General features: G+C 46.4%; 7 protein-coding genes across 7 annotated transcripts; 5 read left to right on the forward strand and 2 right to left on the reverse strand.

Moving 5' to 3' along the window:
- Positions 1–1,786: 1,786 nt before the first annotated feature.
- On the forward strand, positions 1,787–2,856 carry EDB93DRAFT_1232380 (60S ribosomal protein L19). The gene is made up of 4 exons (XM_041451302.1): positions 1,787–1,917; positions 1,972–2,335; positions 2,399–2,543; positions 2,591–2,856. Exons 2-4 carry the CDS (start codon positions 1,980–1,982, stop codon positions 2,675–2,677), a joined length of 588 nt encoding a protein of 195 aa, XP_041303499.1. The 5' UTR covers positions 1,787–1,917; positions 1,972–1,979; the 3' UTR covers positions 2,678–2,856.
- A 75-nt stretch (positions 2,857–2,931) lies between these two features.
- On the reverse strand, positions 2,932–4,912 carry EDB93DRAFT_1092676 (acyl-CoA N-acyltransferase; the record flags this gene model as incomplete). The annotated part of the gene is made up of 10 exons (XM_041446451.1): positions 2,932–3,203; positions 3,270–3,454; positions 3,503–3,617; positions 3,674–3,767; positions 3,823–3,887; positions 3,946–4,021; positions 4,070–4,159; positions 4,212–4,458; positions 4,510–4,795; positions 4,849–4,912. 10 exons carry the CDS (start codon positions 4,910–4,912, stop codon positions 2,932–2,934), a joined length of 1,494 nt encoding a protein of 497 aa, XP_041303500.1.
- A 275-nt stretch (positions 4,913–5,187) lies between these two features.
- On the forward strand, positions 5,188–6,355 carry EDB93DRAFT_839846 (uncharacterized protein). Its single transcript, XM_041457655.1, has 3 exons — positions 5,188–5,497; positions 5,552–5,616; positions 5,664–6,355. The coding sequence occupies exons 1-3, from the start codon at positions 5,412–5,414 to the stop codon at positions 6,233–6,235; spliced, it is 723 nt and encodes a 240-aa protein (XP_041303501.1). The 5' UTR covers positions 5,188–5,411; the 3' UTR covers positions 6,236–6,355.
- A 792-nt stretch (positions 6,356–7,147) lies between these two features.
- EDB93DRAFT_1242634 (kinase-like domain-containing protein) lies at positions 7,148–8,298 on the forward strand (the record flags this gene model as incomplete). The annotated part of the gene is made up of 6 exons (XM_041452041.1): positions 7,148–7,237; positions 7,308–7,550; positions 7,601–7,690; positions 7,737–7,994; positions 8,039–8,164; positions 8,224–8,298. The coding sequence occupies 6 exons, from the start codon at positions 7,148–7,150 to the stop codon at positions 8,296–8,298; spliced, it is 882 nt and encodes a 293-aa protein (XP_041303502.1).
- Positions 8,254–9,810, forward strand: EDB93DRAFT_839857 (uncharacterized protein). Its single transcript, XM_041457656.1, has 2 exons — positions 8,254–8,294; positions 8,344–9,810. The coding sequence occupies exon 2, from the start codon at positions 8,490–8,492 to the stop codon at positions 9,516–9,518; it is 1,029 nt and encodes a 342-aa protein (XP_041303503.1). The 5' UTR covers positions 8,254–8,294; positions 8,344–8,489; the 3' UTR covers positions 9,519–9,810.
- Positions 9,811–10,612: 802 nt separating this feature from the next.
- Positions 10,613–12,488, reverse strand: EDB93DRAFT_1242635 (uncharacterized protein; the record flags this gene model as incomplete). The annotated part of the gene is made up of 6 exons (XM_041452042.1): positions 10,613–10,687; positions 10,722–10,861; positions 11,077–11,362; positions 11,406–11,596; positions 11,843–12,121; positions 12,152–12,488. The coding sequence occupies 6 exons, from the start codon at positions 12,486–12,488 to the stop codon at positions 10,613–10,615; spliced, it is 1,308 nt and encodes a 435-aa protein (XP_041303504.1).
- Positions 12,489–18,180: 5,692 nt separating this feature from the next.
- EDB93DRAFT_1107261 (uncharacterized protein) lies at positions 18,181–19,605 on the forward strand (the record flags this gene model as incomplete). Its single annotated transcript, XM_041447704.1, has 7 exons — positions 18,181–18,442; positions 18,502–18,510; positions 18,689–18,886; positions 18,991–19,127; positions 19,240–19,314; positions 19,424–19,475; positions 19,532–19,605. 7 exons carry the CDS (start codon positions 18,181–18,183, stop codon positions 19,603–19,605), a joined length of 807 nt encoding a protein of 268 aa, XP_041303505.1.
- Positions 19,606–19,841: the final 236 nt, after the last annotated feature.

Raw genomic sequence — 19,841 nt, forward strand, 5'->3', positions numbered from 1 at the left:
GCTTGAGCGCTGGACTAGGGCTTTTATCTGCCAAATTATAGTTCCGTTCAAGGTTGACAATGGAGACGACAGAGAGATTGAAAGGGGCGAGAATCAGGATGCGATGAAAACGGGTGATAACCTTGGAAGTTTAGCTTGAACGTTCGACGATGCGGCGTGGCTGAGTCAGCAACAGGGACTGAAGCCTCAACAAACCAATTGGGGTGACTGTCTGTCAATTCAACTCAATTGTCAACGTAAAAGTCAGCTTGTCACATCATTCCACGAACCTGGCGCGCTAGTACTAGGTGTTAATGCTATTCGTCAATATATATTTGGTTTGCACGGGTTTCCACAACATCGTTATTTTTGGTATTTACATGTTTGCTGACTTGTCTACTCGACAACGCTTGGATAGAGCAGCTACACCGACCCGATCCTTTGACAGACTGGTCTGTCTTGAGAGTATCAGAGTTTTAGCTCGGCCAATCCTGACTCAATATTGTGCTTTCTGAGATGGATCAGATCATGGTTGCCAACTTGGAGTATTATTTATTTAGACATAGTAAATATAGATGCACTATACTTATCGTTAACGTTACGTTAAACGTTAAACCCTGAGGGCTGAGGGCTGAGCACTGCAGCGCTGAATATTGAATATTAATATTGAGCACTTCCTGTGACATGTTAGCCTTCTGGCTTCCAGTACTTCCTTGTCCGGGCTATTCATACCTTTGAAAATAGGCTACCAACTGCTCAAAAAACAGTCCTCCAGGCTTTCCCCAGACCTAATTTAGGAGTGGAGATATCCCCTGGGAGACATGCATATATATAGCCATGATGTCCATGAGAGACCTCGAAAGATTTCGCCCCTTTTTCCAGCCTCACGATGGCATTCGATATAGCCCTGACAGGCCCCCCTGGACCTGCTCTTCTCAGTTCTGTTAGTTTTCTCAACTCTCGTATCATGTCCAATTTTGCAGCTCAGATTCAATGTGAACAGTTGACACGCCTCTCAACATTTCTTTCAGTGCATAACAGCCAGCTAACCCACAAACGGTCAAGGCCATAATAAGTCAAAGCATTGCCAAGCGACTACGTGAAACTGCATAGAACTCGAAATTCTGGTGTAGAACACAACTGCTTATTAATCGCTCTCCGTCCCGAGGAAGAGGGATGTCAGAAGCTCTGAGCATTTTCGCTGGAAAGAACGTTAAAGGAAGATGAAAGCGACGAACAAGCATCATTGCATGTGCTTGTAGAATCAGATAAGGCACACGCACTGACTTCGCCTGCGAGACCGAACGAATAAGACATAATGAGATGGGTTTATTGATTAATACAAATGGCCTTGTAACGTCCAGAGAGAGAAAAGGAGGAAACAAAAAACATATCAAAACAAAAAGTGGCGTGAGTAAACGGGATGAGCGGGCCGGCATGATCGGACGTGACAGAGAATTTTGGCGGAAAAAATGGCCACAGACCTGGACCAAGACAGGTCCAGGAATACTCCTCTTCTATATTGCTCTGCTTTGTTGTGGACAAGCTTTGATCATCCAATATCTTCCGAGGGCAATCTTCTTGGAGTCCTCATATGCACTTGGATAAGATTTTTACATGACCCCACGAAGCTGCCTTTGGATGCATAATCTTCTGATACGATATTCTGCCATCTGATGTAAACGGAGATCTGCGATAATTGTTTCTATGACATTGAGCTAGATGATAACGATTCCGATATGAATAAAGTATGGACGATTCACCCCTCCGGACCAGCTAGACCAAGGCTTTCCGCCGCCGGTCTAGTAGCCACGGGAACGGCCGGTAAATCTATATAGTTAAACTCGATAAGGTTCAGTGGCTTTATTACGTAACATTGCGGCAACGTTTGTGAATTCTAAGCCACAGCTGTCCTCATCGACAATCCTCAAGATCAAGGTGAGAAACGCTGCTAGTCCAAGTTTTGCTCAATTTATTTATCTCTGTACCCAGACACCGCTATGGTCAACCTTCGTTCTCAAAAGCGACTCGCCGCAGCCGTCGCCGGTGTTGGCAAGCGCAAAATCTGGCTCGACCCTGCTGAGCAAGCTGAGATCGGGAATGCCAACTCCCGCTCGCACGTCAAGAAACTCATTAAAGATGGACGTGTCATCATAAAGCCTACTGTTATCCACTCCCGTGCCCGCACCCGCGACCTTCTTGCCGCCAAGCGCAAGGGTCGTCACACTGGTCCGGGTAAGAGAAAGGGTACTGCTGAGGCTCGTCTCCCCACCAAGGTGCAATGGATGCGGAGACAACGGGTTCTGAGACGGTTGTTGAGGAAATACAGAGAAGCAGGCAAGATCGACAAACATCTGTGAGTATATTGTGGTCCCTCCGTATGCTGATCTCGTGTCCTCACGTGGGCGGCGTTGATCAGGTATCACTCCTTGTACCAAAAATCGAAGGGTAACGTCTTCAAGAACAAGCGCGTCCTCATGGAGTACATTCACAAAGCTAAGGCTGAAAAGAACCGTACCAAGGTCCTCAGTGACCAGATGGAAGCTCGCCGTGGGAAGAACAAGGTTGGTTTTCAAGTCCTCAAAATTGTATATGGCACCGACATTTTTAGGCCACTCGTGAACGTCGCGCCAAAAGACTGGCAGAGAAGCGGCAAGCAATTCTTGCAGTGGAGCACGAGGCAGCTGTTCAGGAGTAAAATGGTTCATGTGTATTTACGATTTCATTCCGACCTGCTCGGCCCCGCACTCTATAGCACTTATGCTATGTCCACATGCTTCTACGATCGCTCACATACTTCACCATGCATTCTATTTCTCATTTTTCTCCATCGTAAACATGATGAATACGTGCAATGTTCCCTGAGGTCAGATATTGCAGCCGACCGACAAGAAGTTGACATTATAAACGAAGTGTTTGAGTGCACAACCCGCCTTTCTGGTGGCGAAATGATCACGTCAACATGACATGGGCAGGATCCAAACACATCCTCTTTACATTCCTCTCTTTAGCCACGGTCTCCACCATCTCCCTTGTGATCCCCACCACACCGTCCAATGTGCTCCCCAAAAGCCCACATTCATTCAACGCAAACGCTGCATCCTCGATGCGTAGATTCGTAGCTGATGCGATCTCTGCAAGGGTGGACCGTACAACGACATGCGAGGTAGCGCTGCCGTCAGGATTAGAGACTGTCAGCACAGTGCGCATTGCTGCAATTGTGTCTAGATTCACATACAGATATGTTGAGTGCTGGACGGGATCACATGGAGACACGAGTAGGCACCCACCATCCAGCCCATTTGGCGATGTAAATGTGGAATTTGAATCAGGTGTTTCCCCATCCCATCCTTTCGCCCGCTTTTTTCGCGAATTAGCATCCTCCGAAGGCGGAGGCAGCACACCAGTTAGGTCAGGTAGTCGCCCTGAAGACATAATCGTTGGCCGATCTGGTGGGAGGACTGACAGAAGTCGTCTACACAAAATGATGAGGATAGTGCAAGCGCGAAGAGTTGAAAAGTACCTGAAGAAGCGAATGAGCGTAGCCACCCAGTATGTGAGATAACTTCTCAAGCCCAGGTCTGAAAGGGGTCGTTCGGGTGTGCCGATTTTACCAGCGCGGCGGGATACTTCGTAGCCTGCGTAATGTGAGCCGCACAATTTCGACGGCTTTATGAAGCTTGCTTGCACGTACTGAATTCGATCATGAGCATTCCATAGCCCTTGCGCTGATATGGAGGGAGAACAATGATGCATGCAAGATTATAGTCGTCGTAAGATATTTTCTCCTGCAGGTGGAATAAACATTCGGGTCTAGAAATATATTAGTAGTAGACGATATACCTTGGAAAAGAACCCAAGAACGTGATCTCGTTGCGAATCCGCATCTGTCAGGATATAGAACAAGACTGATGCGTGTGTTAGTTGGAGCCATTCAGCTTGTTCCCGGCATAAGCATAGACTCACAGTTGTCACAATCAAAAAACAAAGTTTTAACGTCGATAAACAATTTTCCGAAGAGCGAGAGGTTTTGGCAATAGAGCTGAAGGTCTTGGTAAGTATTCGAACAAGGGCAACAAGATGTAGAGACCTTGTCCTTGGCGCCGTCAACCTCCCAAATTATATGCGCACCTCGCTGATAAACCTTTCGTCCTGGTGGATGCCTTCTGTCGCATTGTTTCTTGAGCAAGACATATCTATAAGCCAGCCATAAACACAAGATCGGGACGTACTATATGCATTTCCCATGCTGCACCCTCCGCCATGTACTTGAAACAGCGATCACAGACCCATAATATGCTCTTTTCAGCAGAGAGGTGTGAACGAGTAAGCCCTCCGGCCAAGAGGTCAGAGGTACGCCCATGTGAGCGAACGGTCGCTCTGTTGACACCAGGAATTTTGGAGGTTGAAGCTGAACCCCCAGGAAGTCCAGTGCTATCCTCGAGCTCTGAGTCTGTGAGTGGATAAGGTGAGAAATACCTACAAAATGATGTGAGTGAGAAGAAGTCTATTATGACATGTGCTACGCACCAGGTCTTGATCCGCCACTGCCCAAAATTGACCTTGTCAAAATTTCTTTGCGCAGTGATCTGTTTGTGGTGTTTGATGTCAAACTCTTCCTCGGTCATGAGAGAATCGGGTCGCGTTTCTAGCTCTGAGGGCGTAGGTGAAGGGGTGTCCCTCCTCCTTTTACGCGCGGATTCGTTGACAGGTTTGAGGCTAGCCCCTGGAATCCATTCGTCTAGGCGTTTGTCAAACCCATCATAGTGGACATACACCTGTCCGTCCGGGCGACGTTGAAGGATGTTTACGAGTTCTGAAGCACGTTGTTCGCCTTAGCAGTTAAAGACAGAAACATATAGAACGCACGATCTGCACCATTCTTGTTAACGATATAGGTTGACTGTGTAGATGTGCTAGTTGATTCTGTCATTAAAACGGGCGAGGGTGTGAAGTGAAGTGGTACGATAGACGTTGATAGCATCTCCGCGAGTCAGTCTATTATGTAGTGATTCATTTTACCGACTTGCAAGTTTGCGAGCTATACGTACATCTAGCCATTAGAAGCTAGTGACTTGTCTATATGCCCATTAGTTAGTTGCTCTGAATCGCCCAGGAGGCCCTTGGCTTACTATTTCTACTGTTTTCAAAGTTATCGCACGGCACGCTCGAAAATTCTGATTGGAAGATCAGGCACTGTTCCAGACTGCCCACGGGCTGTACGGCCGGTATACACATGGGGTCACGAGTGTATCTGACTTGTCCGTTGTCAACTTGGATGCCAAGTCGATCCTCTCTACACAAACTTCATCTCTCTCGCCTCCACGACGCTCTACCAAAGAAATCGTTGTCATTCGGTTGACCAACAGTGTCGTATTTGGACCACATCTACTAACTCCTACGCGTCGACCTGACACTGCTGAGTAGAATTAATGCCTCAACGTTACGAAGCTAGTATTTTGTCATTCTTTGTCGCTCTCCTCTGTGCTTCTCAAGTCTATGCATCCTGCACGTACTCGTGAGCTACTCTTCCAAATATTTTTTTTAATTCCTTGTCTCAGATAAATTTTAGGATGGATTCGACTGACTGCACTCCATTCCCCACGTCGACCATCATCGGTCTTGCTATTGGCGGAAGTAGGTGTGATTTTCAGAATAGTTGGCATTAGCTCAAACTGCAGCAGTTATTCTCTTGACCATTGTCATCTTCGGCAGGGTTTATCGCCGCCGAAGACTCCAACGACGTGCTGCACAGACGACCTTAGTGTATGAAACACCCAGTAACAATTATGGCAGGCCACAATCAAATGTGTATCATCCATACCCCACTCAATCACAACGTTCTCATGTTCCCGGTCAAATGAATTCGTTGAACCGACAGGGAATGAATGTAGCACCCTCATTTCCATTTAAGCCATCTCCGATGGCACGCACGCGATCACCAACCATACCTTCTCCAACCCACTACTCATATTCAAATCGAGCCCCACACATTTCGCCTCCCTCTTCCCCAACCTCAACCCGTTTACCACCCCCTGGGGTTCCCCTCTCTCCCTCCCCCCCTTCGACACATTCGCGAGTTGATCCACATACTGTTCAAACACCGTCCATTAGTGTCACCCCGGCAGCATATACTCCTCCACATAGCATGCCCATTAGGCATTCATCACCTCCAGAGAATATGGAGATGCGTCCGTTGACTGTGCAGACGGAAGTTGCAAATGATGGACCTCCACCTGCTTATACCCCCATTTAATAGTATGCAGCATCATAAGGATTGTCCTACAAGATACCCGATTTTAAGCAGGGGCTCGCAACTTCATAAAAAGGTTCAAGGCTTGTGAAGGACACTGTCTGATTGATCTTTCTGTGTTCTCTCATTATCTCTCGACAACCTGATATCGTTTTCCCTGCGTTCACCTGTTAGAGCTTACATATCTTTGAGCCTCGTCTAGGTATATCTGTTACATACAATAGATCATGAAATTTTGGGATGTCAAAGCTTCAGGCTGAAGGAGCAAAGGCTGCTAGCAGTGTAATGAAAGATGAGTTTCTTGAGTAGAGACGTCCATAATAAACTTGAAGAAACGACTATAAAAATCTTCCTTTCATTTTGTTTACCTTGGCTACGAGGCGTCTGCACATTGACATGCATTCATGTGAAACTGGCGATTTCAATTCCAATTCCGAGTCACACTTGACGCGTTTGCATTTCAATCATTGAAGTTCGGTACTTGCACATTACCATGCCTGCTATCGAAACACAGCCAGTTCCAAATTCTTCTCCCGCTCGCAGCATATCAAAGTCCATCGTTTCTCAATACTCTCAGTTGGCCCCAAGGCTCGCTGTCGAATCTTTCGACATCTCACCCTTTTCAGTACTGAAATGATTGTTTTCCATAGACTGACTTACACGCTAACTACCTTTTGATGTAGGAGTCATTCACAGGTCTTCTCGACGACGGTATTGAAACATCACTGTTGTTTCCGGACCCTCCGAAAACTCAGAAACAGGCAGGCATGGTCTCAGACCTGAGTTATGACGTCGAGGTTCATCGCCTCACCTTTGCGTATCAGAATCGCTTTGACACCTAAACTCTAGATTAAGGACATTGCTGAACTCGCTCCCCGTTTTAGGGATGGAGAAATTGAGGTGCAGCGTCTCCTCATGCCGACGAGCGTCCGAGTACTGATGATCTTTGTAGGAGGTGATGGTCATTTCGCCGAAACCAAGACTCATCCACTCCTCCGGGCAAGCGTGTGTGAAGGCCGGCGAGGTGGGTTTTGTGAATTTCGATCCGATTCTAAGGTCAGACAACGTTGTGCAGTTCCGATTACTCTACACACTGTTCAAGGATTCCATTTCATCGACACATCTATGCCGAAAACGCGACGACTTCAAACTCTATGCTATGCGAATTCTGAACAAGGAGCGCCTTCAAATTCGCAGTCCTCATGATCACATCCAACTTCAAATGGAAATTTGCAAGGAAATTCACGAACTGCGGTCTTCTTTTCTCTCACCATTCATCTGGATCTATGAGGATGGCCTTGAAATTCATTCTATCGCGGTACGCTTTGCTTTTACACTTGCGCTCCAGGTTTTAACATTTCGAGTCAGGAGTTTTATCCTAATGGTAGTCTCCAGGATTTGCTCGACCGCGACACGAGCCTTAGTGAAAGCCACACCCTGCACATAGCTTGCGAAATAGTAAGCCAAGCCAAACAACGCGATTGAATATGCTCACCTACAATAGGTAGAAGCATTGACCACGCTTCATGCTGCTGGCATAATTCACCGTGATTTAGCACCGTGTAATATCATGTTCGACGTGTCAGGACATGTGATTATTACGGGATTTGGTCAAGCATGCAGACCTGATTCAGCAACGTCTTTCCCGTTGCCTGATACTGGTCTGTATTGTGCTCCTGAACTCATCCTAGGGTGGGCGCATAATTTTAGTGTCGACTGTTGGAACTTTGGCCTACTGATGTACATGATGCTTTTCGGATCTGTGAGTTTATAGCATCAATTTCTCCATTTATTTACGCGATTTAGCACCCATACGTTGCTGAAGACGACAACGACAACGCTGCCATTCTGCAAGTTAAGATCCTTCACTGCTTGTTAATGGTTCCCCGGACAGTGTCAGTATCATGGACAGCACAAGATCTTCTAGTCAAAGTAGGTTTTCTCAATATGCCAACACGCATGCACTGGCTGATGTGCGTAATTGTGATTAGTGTTTGGAGCGCAATGCAGCTCTCCGCTTGGACATCAAACAGATTAGGGCGCATGCATACTTCTGCACTGTGTGAGTTTGACGACTCTTGGCGCTACCGCATTGTTGAAACTTGACGTAGGGATTGGAAAAACGTGACCAATAGGGTCGGCAAGGGTTTGGATACGAATTTGCAGGTGCTTGCCTACTAAACTGACATCCACTGTAGCACCCCTCAGATACGACGATAAGGATCCTGACATCCACTTACCACACTGTGAACACAACATGACTGCTTCAGAATCAAAGAAAGTGGCGGTCCACACAGAAGACGAACCTCTGACCTTAGTTGGAGAGAGAATCGTGGATTCATTCACCCCCATGCCGCAACGAATAGTAAAACCCAAAACTGGATCTCTCAACACACATAAAGATGCTATTCTCAAGATCCAAAGACGCATCTCTTCACAAAGCACTCGCCTAGAAATTGTTCCCGAAGCTTCTGACGAAGAGGAATTCCTGGACGTAGGTCAGGTGGAATCCAGCACGCAAGATTATGTACGATGTTTCGGGCAACGCTCTGCAGTCATGGACCTCGGACACACTCCAGCAGATCCATTATCGTTGTGGGATGCTCTTGATTTGGAGATCAACTCTGTTTCCTCGCACTATTCCAACTCAAGCACAACCAGTCGCGAGGAGCCACGAGAGATCTTTGGCACTCTGCGAAAAAGTCGGTCGGTAACCTTTCAAGATCGTGCCCGTTCCACTCTATCTATCGCAAGCACTGTCCCTTCCACCAAATTGCATGTCCGAAATAAGCTTCGCAAGAGGATGCGGCCTGCAAGCACCCCTACACTTAGGTCTCCTCACCTTGATCCGTTACTCAAGGAACTTCCACTTGGCGTCAAACAGATCGGCTACGGCATTGGTTTCAGCCCTATGGAACCCCTTTCTTCTCGCTCGAAAACAGTTTATCGATCCGCTATCCGTGCATGTCAAAAGCTGGTGCCAGTCATACGTCGCAAAATCTCTAGAAAGACTCTATCTAAGCGCGAAACATCCACACCGATAGATTCAAGTAATGCCCATGATGCGATGGTAGTAATGCGTGGGCTCTATGGGCCAACCTGGACGCTTGGCATGGAGTCCCTGCCACCTTCTGCAGTTACAGACACACTCTCTGCCACAACCAACGACTCAGAAGGCCCAGTGACGCCAGAGACCCCTTTCTTTGCTCAAACGGTAGGAATAGTGCACCATGAGGCTTCCACCCTTCGATTGGTACCGTCCTCGGGTCTTCGGCCTTTTATATGATTATCCTTTCAGCCTCGCAATCACGCCGCATTGTATTGACATCGATGTTCTCTCCCGAAGCTCAGTTTTTTCCTTTGATCAGTTTCCTTGTCCAACTGTAGGACTTTGTCATAACAAGGATGTATTAACACTCGCCTGTGCATTATCATTGTTGTAATTAATATGCATGTAATCCTTTGACCTTTTGTACATGACAGTGGGTAGATTCAATAAGTGCAAACCCTCGAACGTTCAACGTTCAATGGGCAGACAGTAAGAACTTATGCATTTCAAGGCTGCTTGTCACTTTGAGCATTTGACTCCGAGTCGATAAAGATACTCCACTACATAGGTAGACAGGGATGTATGTAAGTTCTAATACTAGGTAATAAAATATGGTACCGGAGGCATGCCGGACTGAACAGCATGTGCAGAACAATCAAGACATGTACAGTGGTAGTAGTGCAACCGCCACGCTTTGTCCGACACTGCCGTTTCTAATATTTTTCACTTCAACTTGGCAACCAGTGACCACTGACTACTAACTACTAATCACCCAGCAGAAAACTTGCAAGTCCGGAAGTAGCATACCATGTCTCAGTGTCACGTCCAAAGTCACTGACTTGCAGGACCCTTTCATAACACACACTGACACAGTCAGAAAAAAATTCAAGGTCTATTCAACGCAAAAATTTGGAGATATTCTTTCGATAAATAAACAATAGTAGCATCATCACTCTTTGCATAAGAAACATCCATGTACCAGATAGTAAGGATAGAAGATGCATCGATGAGCGTTCAAGTTGAGGTTGATTCTCTTCAAGTTTTGCATGAATTACAGTGGCTGTGCCGCAGGATCACTGTGGCGCTATGAAAAGCGGAGGACGTCCGGGAAATGGAAACTCTATGGTGCAGTTCACCTATGCAGCCGCTACTTTAGTGCAAAATTTCCAGCGTCGTGAAAAAAAGTCCTAGGATTTTTCTATCTTGCAAAAATGCTTAGCTTACTGATAGAAACATATTGTCAAGACCAATTTCGCATAGCGTTAAATTTGAGCAAGAAAAATTTTTGGACAAGACCCAAATTGGCGGTGAGGGCTACGGTACCGGTAAAATCAGTCGAAAAGACATGCAAGAGTCTCCGGTACACGTCTATGAGATTTGTACTTCCTTGAACTGAACTCCTTGACCTGCAACTGTGCTGTTTTCGTCTCCAGACCCGACCTGGTAAGCACTCACCCACCTGTGCATCCGATGTTCCCATAAACGGATTGTACTGAGACGTACGGAAGCCATAGCCTTCGGCAAGTTGGTCTTGAGCATTTCGAAGGTGTAATCGCAGTTCTCGCGCAGATACCTCTTTACTGCCCCCCAAAAAAAACTCGATAAAATTGAGCTCACAGTGGTATTTTGGCAAGAAGATGCACAAGTGACCAGCAGCCTCAATGACATCTTGCACAAGTGGTTTCTGCTCGGCGAAATCTGGTTGAAGTTCGAGAATTCGTTTGAGGCAGCAGTTTGTCGCCTCAGTCAGGACACTTTGATTGGCACCTGCCTCAATGTCTCCCCTGCAAAAGACCACATTCCTGGAGAACAGCCTTGATGCCCTTCGGTTCGTTTGGGTGATCATGGTGATCGGAGGGAAACATCATGGGCTGAATAACTTTTTGCCCACCAGCATCAATGAACCAACCATCTTTCATCTGTGCCTGCTTGCCCCCCAGATTTATATTCATGCGTGAGATCAGCAACGCATCGTCGGCATATGCTGAGTGTCCCTGAGAATTATCGATGAGAAACAATGCCTGGTAACCAGGTCCATGAGCACGTTCGAATGCTGGAATTATTTTGTTGCGGAGCTTCCCCTATTTTCAGTTTCATGCATGATATCTGAACAACAACACCCACTTGCGCAACAAACATTTCCCCATTCCAGTATCTGTCGTAATTTTTGCCATACTCGATGGTGTGTGCTGCTTCCTCGAGATGTCCAACAGTCGAGCAAATGATACTACTCTGATGCAATCCTCGACCCGCTCCTTTCTTTCTCAGCTTGTGCTCGCCATCCGGCACCCAGCTCATTGACTGTCCATTGTTTGCTTGAGTGGTCATCTCGTCATGTGCACAAATGACGAGCCGTGTTTCGACAAAATTGGAAGGAGGGATATCAGACTCCTTCTCGACATCTCCAACAACATATCGAACAAGACGATGCTCGTGTTCTATCATTGCAGGAAGAAAGACATTTTGTCAATATTCAACAACATCTGGTCGATCGTGGCCGTCAAAATACAGCCCTTTCTTGTATGCCATGAACCGAAATCCTTCAAGATGGAGCCAGTGACGGGCTGTGCTCAATGATACCCCACGCCCAACCTTCATGTGAATACGAGGAAAGAGCTCAAGCTCGATGTATCTCTTCAGCCCCTGGGGCATTTCAGTCTGCACAAGCCCCTCAAGATATTTTGTTGCTTCGGTATGGAGAAGTTCGTTATTGGTGAATTTCGCCAGCTTCTGAGGGTCCATTGACCATTTGTTTGAGCGCATGAATGTGCGGAGCTCGGATGCGATCGCAGGGTCATCAAGGAGTGACGAAATCTTGGCATGCCGTCCCCATTGTGAAACTGGAAGCATTCTTGTTCGCATCCACTCACGAGTCCACCCACGAACCTGGCGTCCTCCCCACTTTGCAGCAAACCCGTTGGTCTCTGCAGCCATTTCGGAGGCCACCTTGAAACTATGCTTGTTCTTGACCACAAGCATTAAGTGAACCTCGATAGTACGTGCACAACGTGCCTGTAAACCACGTGGACCCCCAGCAAACACTGTCTTTTTCGACTTCAAATGCTTCGTGATATCTTTGTACGCATGCTCCAGGTCAGCTTGCTTTTGTTTTCGCTGCTCACGATATGGAACCTCGAGTTTTTGGCGTTTCCGAGGTAGTGCCAAGGAAACATGACTGGTGCCATCATGATCGTCACTGTGATCCATGTTGGTGTTGCTATCCCTGTCATCTTCATCACTCGAGAAATCAGAAAGGAAGCCCAGCAAGCTTGGAACATATTGCGTGGCTGCGGGGCACAGCTGCCTGATTGTGCACTGGTGCTATCACTGGCTTTTGTGCAGCACCCTTTTGTGTAAATGCACGCATCATGCTGATTTGTGGATCGGTACTGAACAGCCACACCAGTAAGTGTTCTGATCTGATGGGGTTGTTTACTGAAGAGTCCTGCTCACCTTGTCTTTGCATATTCACGAAAATCCTCTCGAGCACGAGCATCATGCAGTCGGCACTCCTGCGTGCGCTTGGAGTGTCCATCATATCCTAATCCTTGGCTTCTCTCAGCTTTCTTCCAGTTCTCGCCTGTCTTGGGTCCAGCCACCTTCTGATAAGGTGTGGGTTCTGCCAGTGAGGTAACCTTGTCTCTCAACTGTGCCAAACTACTTTCAAGCTCTTCGCCCGCCAGCTCAACAACACTCTCTCCGCTATCTGATTCTGAGTCCCAATCAATCTCAAATTCTGAGTCACTGTCGGGGTCAGGCAACGAGCAGTGAACACCGCCAGTAAACCCGCAATTGAAGTTATCGTCGTCGTCGTCACCGTTGTCGTTGTCGTTGTCAGGCTCCCGCACAGTAGCAGGATTCACTTGAATTTGTCGGGCGAGTCTCGCGCAAGCAGCTGCCAATTTGTGGTACTTGCGAGCCATTGTTCAAAGGTTGAAATAATTAACTTTAGCCTGTACATAGTACTACACTTGTCTGTCGCGACTCGCAATCCGACACCTTGTACACTAGCATCGAAGCTGTGGTCGCTGCCGCACCTACCATTTTTAGCAATGGGATTAGAGTTGGAAATTTTGGCCCTCGATTTGGTGGTTGCCCCAAAGTAGCGGCGCATAGGTGAACTGCACCATAGGTCTAGTCTACATAGAGTCTATTATGGGTCCTGTTTGAGTCCTGTCTGGGGGTGTGCCAGCCGCCCGGCCAGATTGAAGCGGAGTTCAATTCCCAAATCAGGAAGATGTGAGGCAGCTTGGAAGTCACGCGTCACAACTCATGCCCAGTGAGTACTCACACACACGCACGATGACTGCGCCAGCCCCTAGCTCATCTAGACTTGTAACTAGTCTGATTGTGCGTCAATTTGAGATGGTGAGAAATTTATTGATGTAGTCAGACTGGTTGAACTCAGAGTGATTTGGCAGGCCAAGTGAGGAATTTGAAATTTGGCAGATGCTGATATGCTGCTTTGGGTAGCATTGTGATCGGGACTACCATGGTGCAGCACGACCACTGAGCACCAGGCCTAATATAGCTCGTCGACATTCACCGCGACGACCACACACCCAGCAGGGCCATGGATGTCGTCACTCTCTTTGCAGGACTCTCCAATGAAGCCAAACTCGCAGGCCTGTTCTATTTGTCTTTAACCCACTTCATTAACTCAGCCAGTATGATCAAAGATGACATCCTCCTTCCTCAGCCTTATGGAATTTCTACCTCCTTGGTGCCTCATTTTCTACCACCCAGCACCTGTTACAAGCTGACTCATCCTGATTTGGAATTGAACTCCGCTTCAATCTGGCCAGGCGGCTGGCACACCCCCAGACAGGACCCAGACAGGACCCATAATAGACTCTACATAGACTAGACCTAGAGTTTCCATAAACCTTACATTCACGAAAAGCATTACACACAGTAGAGTCGAACTTCATAGAATAAACTTATTTCAGACAGATAGAACAGTCCGAACTTAAATATATTCAGGGGTGGAAATGATCAACTGTCCTAACAGTAGATAAAGAAGTCCTTATATACTGTAGGTACAGAAACAATAAGAAAATGAGTGAGTAAATGTAAGTATGCATCAGGAAAAACCTCCCGCCCTAAGTTAGATACAAATAGACAAAATACGTCTAAGCTCGATAAATTATCACAAGTTAGATGTAGATATACATAAATGCGATAATGTTCATAACATAGAAACAATCATTGCAAGTTTAGAGGGTACTACTTAAGGGTAACAAAACTATGCCTATCTATGTAACAATTAACAAAAAATACATCACATTCCTCAAGGACGTTGTTGCTCATCCAGTGACAAGGTGCAACTGCTCCAAATTTTGGGATAAGGTGTACACTGCGGGCAATGTTCAAAATGGGGATTATGCTAGCAACTCACTCACCTGAATGAAAAAAAACAGGTGATTTTGTACATCCAGTGTCTTGAATCTGGTGCCGTAGTAAATGGAGTGAACCAATCGATGTAAGCAAGGTGTTTGGGAGGTTGATTCATTGGAGGGAATAATAACTGTGCATCTCTTTCTCGCAGCGAGAAAATTGCACGAATTTGTCCAACACGATAGCCTGTGAAGTCCGAGTTGTATATTAGTAAGTAAAGGCAACATAAGGCCATCAAGCATTACCTTCGACACCAACAGACTGACCAGTGCCGTTGCTTATAAGCGCTGTATCAAAACGAGCAGGCAGGGCATCATTTCATTGGTGAGTGCCAGTGCAATGTGGCTTGACGTGGACACTATCCACTGTAACGAGTGGGTCACCGTGCCCTCAAGCATCGACAGATGGCCACTTTATCTTGTGGTAGACAGCCACAGAATGAAACGGCAGGAGTATGTTTGCAGCAAGGTCTTTGAGACGTCTGCGAGAGAGGGTTTCATCTTGTTAGTTGTGTGGTGACTTCACACTAGATAGGTCGAAGACTTCTAAGACTTCGAAGACTTGAAGGACACTTCAAGGACATTACTATATTAGTAGATAACTTCGAGGACTTTGAGGACACTTCAAGGACATTACTATATTAGTAGATAACTTCGAGGACTTCGAGGACTTCGAGGACACTTTGAGGACAGACATCTAAGACACTTCGAGGACACATACCATACTAGGAATTGTTTATATTTGTTTACATAGACTCGCCCATAGTGCAGAGTTCACAAGTCTTACATGCTTCGTGCATTGACTTTGAACTCTCAGGTACAGTACTTTACTTATTTACACAATAATATCAAGTGCATTGACTTTGAACTCTCAGTTCTTCTAACACATCTAAATGATTTTGTTGTGCGACATATCAAGCGAGCACTTCGCGAAAGTAAGTGGTGCCGTAATCTGAGATTAAACGTTGAAAAGACACAGCTCTAGCACTTGGGTGCTTCATCAATGTTTGTGTCTGGTCAAATGATAGGTATGGTGGTTGAGGATGATGAGAAGGAGTGTTGTGGAGTCGCCACTGGATAAATTTCTGGTGGTGTACGATCTTCTCTTTGCATTCAAGCCATTGAGTCATTTGCATGAACTCATCCTTGTGGTTTGTTGCACAGTAGGCGTCTTTCGCTAAGTTGATGTGAAGATGTTCAGTATACTCCATATTGTAGTTATCCGTTGTGCTGTACAAGCGAATCATTGATATGTAGTGACGAATGGCGTGAAGCTTCGGAAGATTGAAATGATGTTGAATACCAAGGTTGACAAATATTTGTTTGTTGTCGTGGAATAGGGCAAGAGCTTCGTTGAGGAGAGATAATGACTCTGAGCTATGGCATGGATATCGTGCTAAGTAAAGGAAATCTAGGAGACCACAGATTGCACGTAAAAGACATGCCAAAGAGAAACCACCGGGAAGTTGAACATCAATAATTACACCAAGGATAAAACAACATATTTGAGCATGCTCGGTGCCGCTAACACAAGAGAGGCCAGTTATTGTTATGACTTGGATGGTATCTGTTGGTGTTAGTTGTGTGGTGACTTCACACCAGATAGGTCGAAGACTTCTAAGACTTCGAAGACTTGAAGGACACTTCAAGGACATTACTATATTAGTAGATAACTTCGAGGACTTTGAGGACACTTCAAGGACATTACTATATTAGTAGATAACTTCGAACTCTGCACTATGGGCGAGTCTATGTAAACAAATATAAACAATTCCTAGTATGGTATGTGTCCTCGAAGTGTCTTAGAGGTCTGTCCTCAAAGTGTCCTCAAAGTCCTCGAAGTTATCTACTAATATAGTAATGTCCTTGAAGTGTCCTCAAAGTGTCCTCAAAGTCCTTGAAGTTATCTACTAATATAGTAATGTCCTTGAAGTGTCCTTCAAGTCTTCGAAGTCTTAGAAGTCTTCGGCCTATCTAGTGTGAAGTCACCACACAACTAACAGATGTGTCATGCATCATATCATAGGTTACTGTCCGGACGGTAAAGGCAAGGGGACTGTCCACAGGATCAGTCAGGTGGTGAAACGGAGCATGGGTATGCTTCATCAGCGAAAGGATCTGGCCAGATGTACTGGCTTTCCTGAAGCGACAGATAGAGAGCGAAGGGGAATGCGAGGATGACAAGGATGACAAGGGTAAGGTCGGAGTAAGGGTATGATGCAAGGGCTGATACGAGGAAGATTAGGAGAAAAATGGTAGGGGCCCAAGCGTCTAGGTGTTCTTGTAACATACAGAAGAATTGAACACCCAGTGTTACGACTTGGATAGTATCTGTTGGCGACGCTCAAACAGAGCGTGTGTCGTCAACGGTCGAGGACGTCCTTGGACTAGCCCAAGGTTAGGGGTCTTACTTGGTGAGGCTTCAGCAAGTAAGATTTAATGCCTATGTCCAAATTGGGTAGCTTATGTCAAGTGGGGGCTCGACGACAAGCGTATCTGCCAAGGCTTACGACACCTGGAGGTTAATTGTAAGATCTGCGTTAATTAGAAGGACGGAAGTCCAACTAGTTAACAGAAGCTTTGCTCGTCAACGAAGTCGATGAGTAAAGATCGAGACTAGAGACTTATCTGCGATGAGCAGATAAGAAAGTAGAATATAGACAGCTGGCTAGGCTGAAGGAATCACTCTTGTTAGGAGTAGGAGGTCAAGAACCAAGTAGATTCAAGTTAAGGAATAAGATACATGGTAGTGAGTTTATATAGAGGAGAGGATGTGTATTAGTGGATGATAACTCATACTACCAAGGAGAGAAGTGGTCAAAGGGTGATACTAGAAAAGGAAGGCACGTTCAAGGTGAGTCATGGGCGAACCGGAACGTGCAGATAAGAAGTGAGTCAAAGAACAGAAACAGGAAGTGAAACAAGCAGGGGTACGATTGTGCGACTGCGGATCTAAGTATAAGTACAATGTGCGACTGCGCACAGAGTCATAGATCAAGAAAGGAAATAGGGTGAAGGGGATGCGACGTGCATCATGTCATAGGTTACCGTCTGGACGGTAGGGCAAAGGGGACTGTCCACAGGATCAGTCAGGGGGAGGAACGGAGTATGGGTATGCTCCGTCAGAGAACGGGTCTGGCCAGATGTACTGGCTCTGCTGGAGCGACAGGTAGAGAGCGAAGGGAAATGCGAGGATGACAAGGATGACAAGAGCAAGGTCGGGGTAAGGATGCGAGGCTAGGGCGGAGACGAGGAGGATAAGGAGAAAAATGATAGGGGCCCAAGTGTCTAGATGTTCTTGTAACACCCAGAAGGGACTGGTGGATCACTTGGCTTTTCAGATGGGTAGCATTGCCTGGTACCTCAGGGACAACCCAAGGACCACTGCAGTGATGGCTGCAACTCCACCTTCATTTAATCCACCACCCATTGTCATTCCCAGTACCCCCTTATTCCCCAAGTTCGGCTCCATCAGTGCCTTAGGTCATGCCATCACCAATAATATGTTTACTCCAGATGTATCTTTGACCAATGCACGCCTTGTTGGCGATGGCTCACCGGTCACAAAAAATGAGCCGGCACTGGCATTTGCATCTACCTCTACCTCCACCATGAATTCTGTGCCCACCATGGGGGAATCTGGTCCACCCATTCATCTGGTTGGTGCATTTCCGGTACCACCTCCCACTGTCCCAATGGCATCTATGCCTTCTACTACCACCCTTCACATGCTGGTCACTGGGCCATCAAATGTGCCGGCTGATGGTCAGTCCATCTCAGCTCCTTTGCCAAACCAGTCATTTGCACCTCAATCATGCCAACAGGGTCGGTCGGTGAGTGCCAGGCATGCTAAGAACACCTCCAGTAATTGGCCCAAGTAATGGTAGTATACATGATTCTTTTTCATTTTTACTTATGGTTTATACCGGTGGACATGTGTTGTTCTTTCAATGTTTAAAGGACTATGTCACACAATTATAAAGTTGACTTGCATAACCTACATGTGAACAGTTGTAAGGCCAGTCCAATACCATGGTGGATTGTATGAGATCTTACTGGATAATACACCTACCTTCCGGATGATATACCCACAGGATGATTTACATACCAGATATTTTTTCAACTGGTGTATATACCTACCGACCAGATTATGTGCCTTCCAGATTATATACCCACTGTATTATATGACCGGATTATATACCTACCAAGGTATATACCCACCGGATAATACACCCACCGAATTTTATGCCTCCCAGATTATATACACCAGATTTTATACCTGGATTCACTATTCATAATGTCCTATATCCTAGCACATTCCTACACTACCATCTATACTATATACCCCTGGCCCATCCATTTGGCTTGGGTACACACATTCACTCGGCTCACTCCTATATCACGGTACAATTATTACCATGGGCCCATGTGGGATGGCCCGTCCCCATTGGTACATTGTCACGCTCGGCTGCCTGTCTGAGACAGGTGAATTCACTGAATGGGCTCGAGGATAGGACATAGTATGGTAACTCATGAGGTTCGGATGGGCCTTGGAACACAAGAACTGCCTGCGGAAGGTTTGGACAAGTGTGCCTGGCCTTCGTAAAGTCAAGGGAGGTCGGGGAATGGTATGGAATGTAAGTGTTAGATTGACTGGTTCCAAGCCCAGCGCTGCGACCATCATTACACCGGTCTGCTCACATTCAAAGCACTGGTTCAGCTCACACAGGTGCTTGACTTGCTCAGGGTTTCTTTGCCGTCGAGGTTGCTGCTTGGTGCCACAATTGGAGGATCTTTGGTAAGTTTTATGATCCTTATTGCTCCGCGTGGGCGACTCTGACACTGCATTTGCAGATATCGAGTTTGTGCTGGGGCAGTTTGATGACCTGAACGGCCTTGAGTTCCATCTCTGGGAAGGGTGCGATTGAGAAGTGAAGCTAGTTACAAGAGTTGGATTCAAAGCTAGGAGGACATTTGGGTCCTTCACATTTTCGAGGAAGGCCCTCCAGGCTATAGTGTTATTATTATGGATAACCAAGTCTCATTAGAGACCACTGGTTATCCTTCCTTGTCATGGATTGCTGATGCTTGACAGATTATCCATTACCGCTCCCACAATGGATAATTTGCCAGACAGCTTAATTTGGTATGTTTCTGCTCATTC

The sequence above is a fragment of the Suillus bovinus genome (genome assembly GCF_016758785.1).
Source record: "Suillus bovinus strain UH-Sbo-P2 chromosome Unknown EDB93scaffold_74, whole genome shotgun sequence".
Classification (NCBI taxonomy): domain Eukaryota; kingdom Fungi; phylum Basidiomycota; class Agaricomycetes; order Boletales; family Suillaceae; genus Suillus; species Suillus bovinus.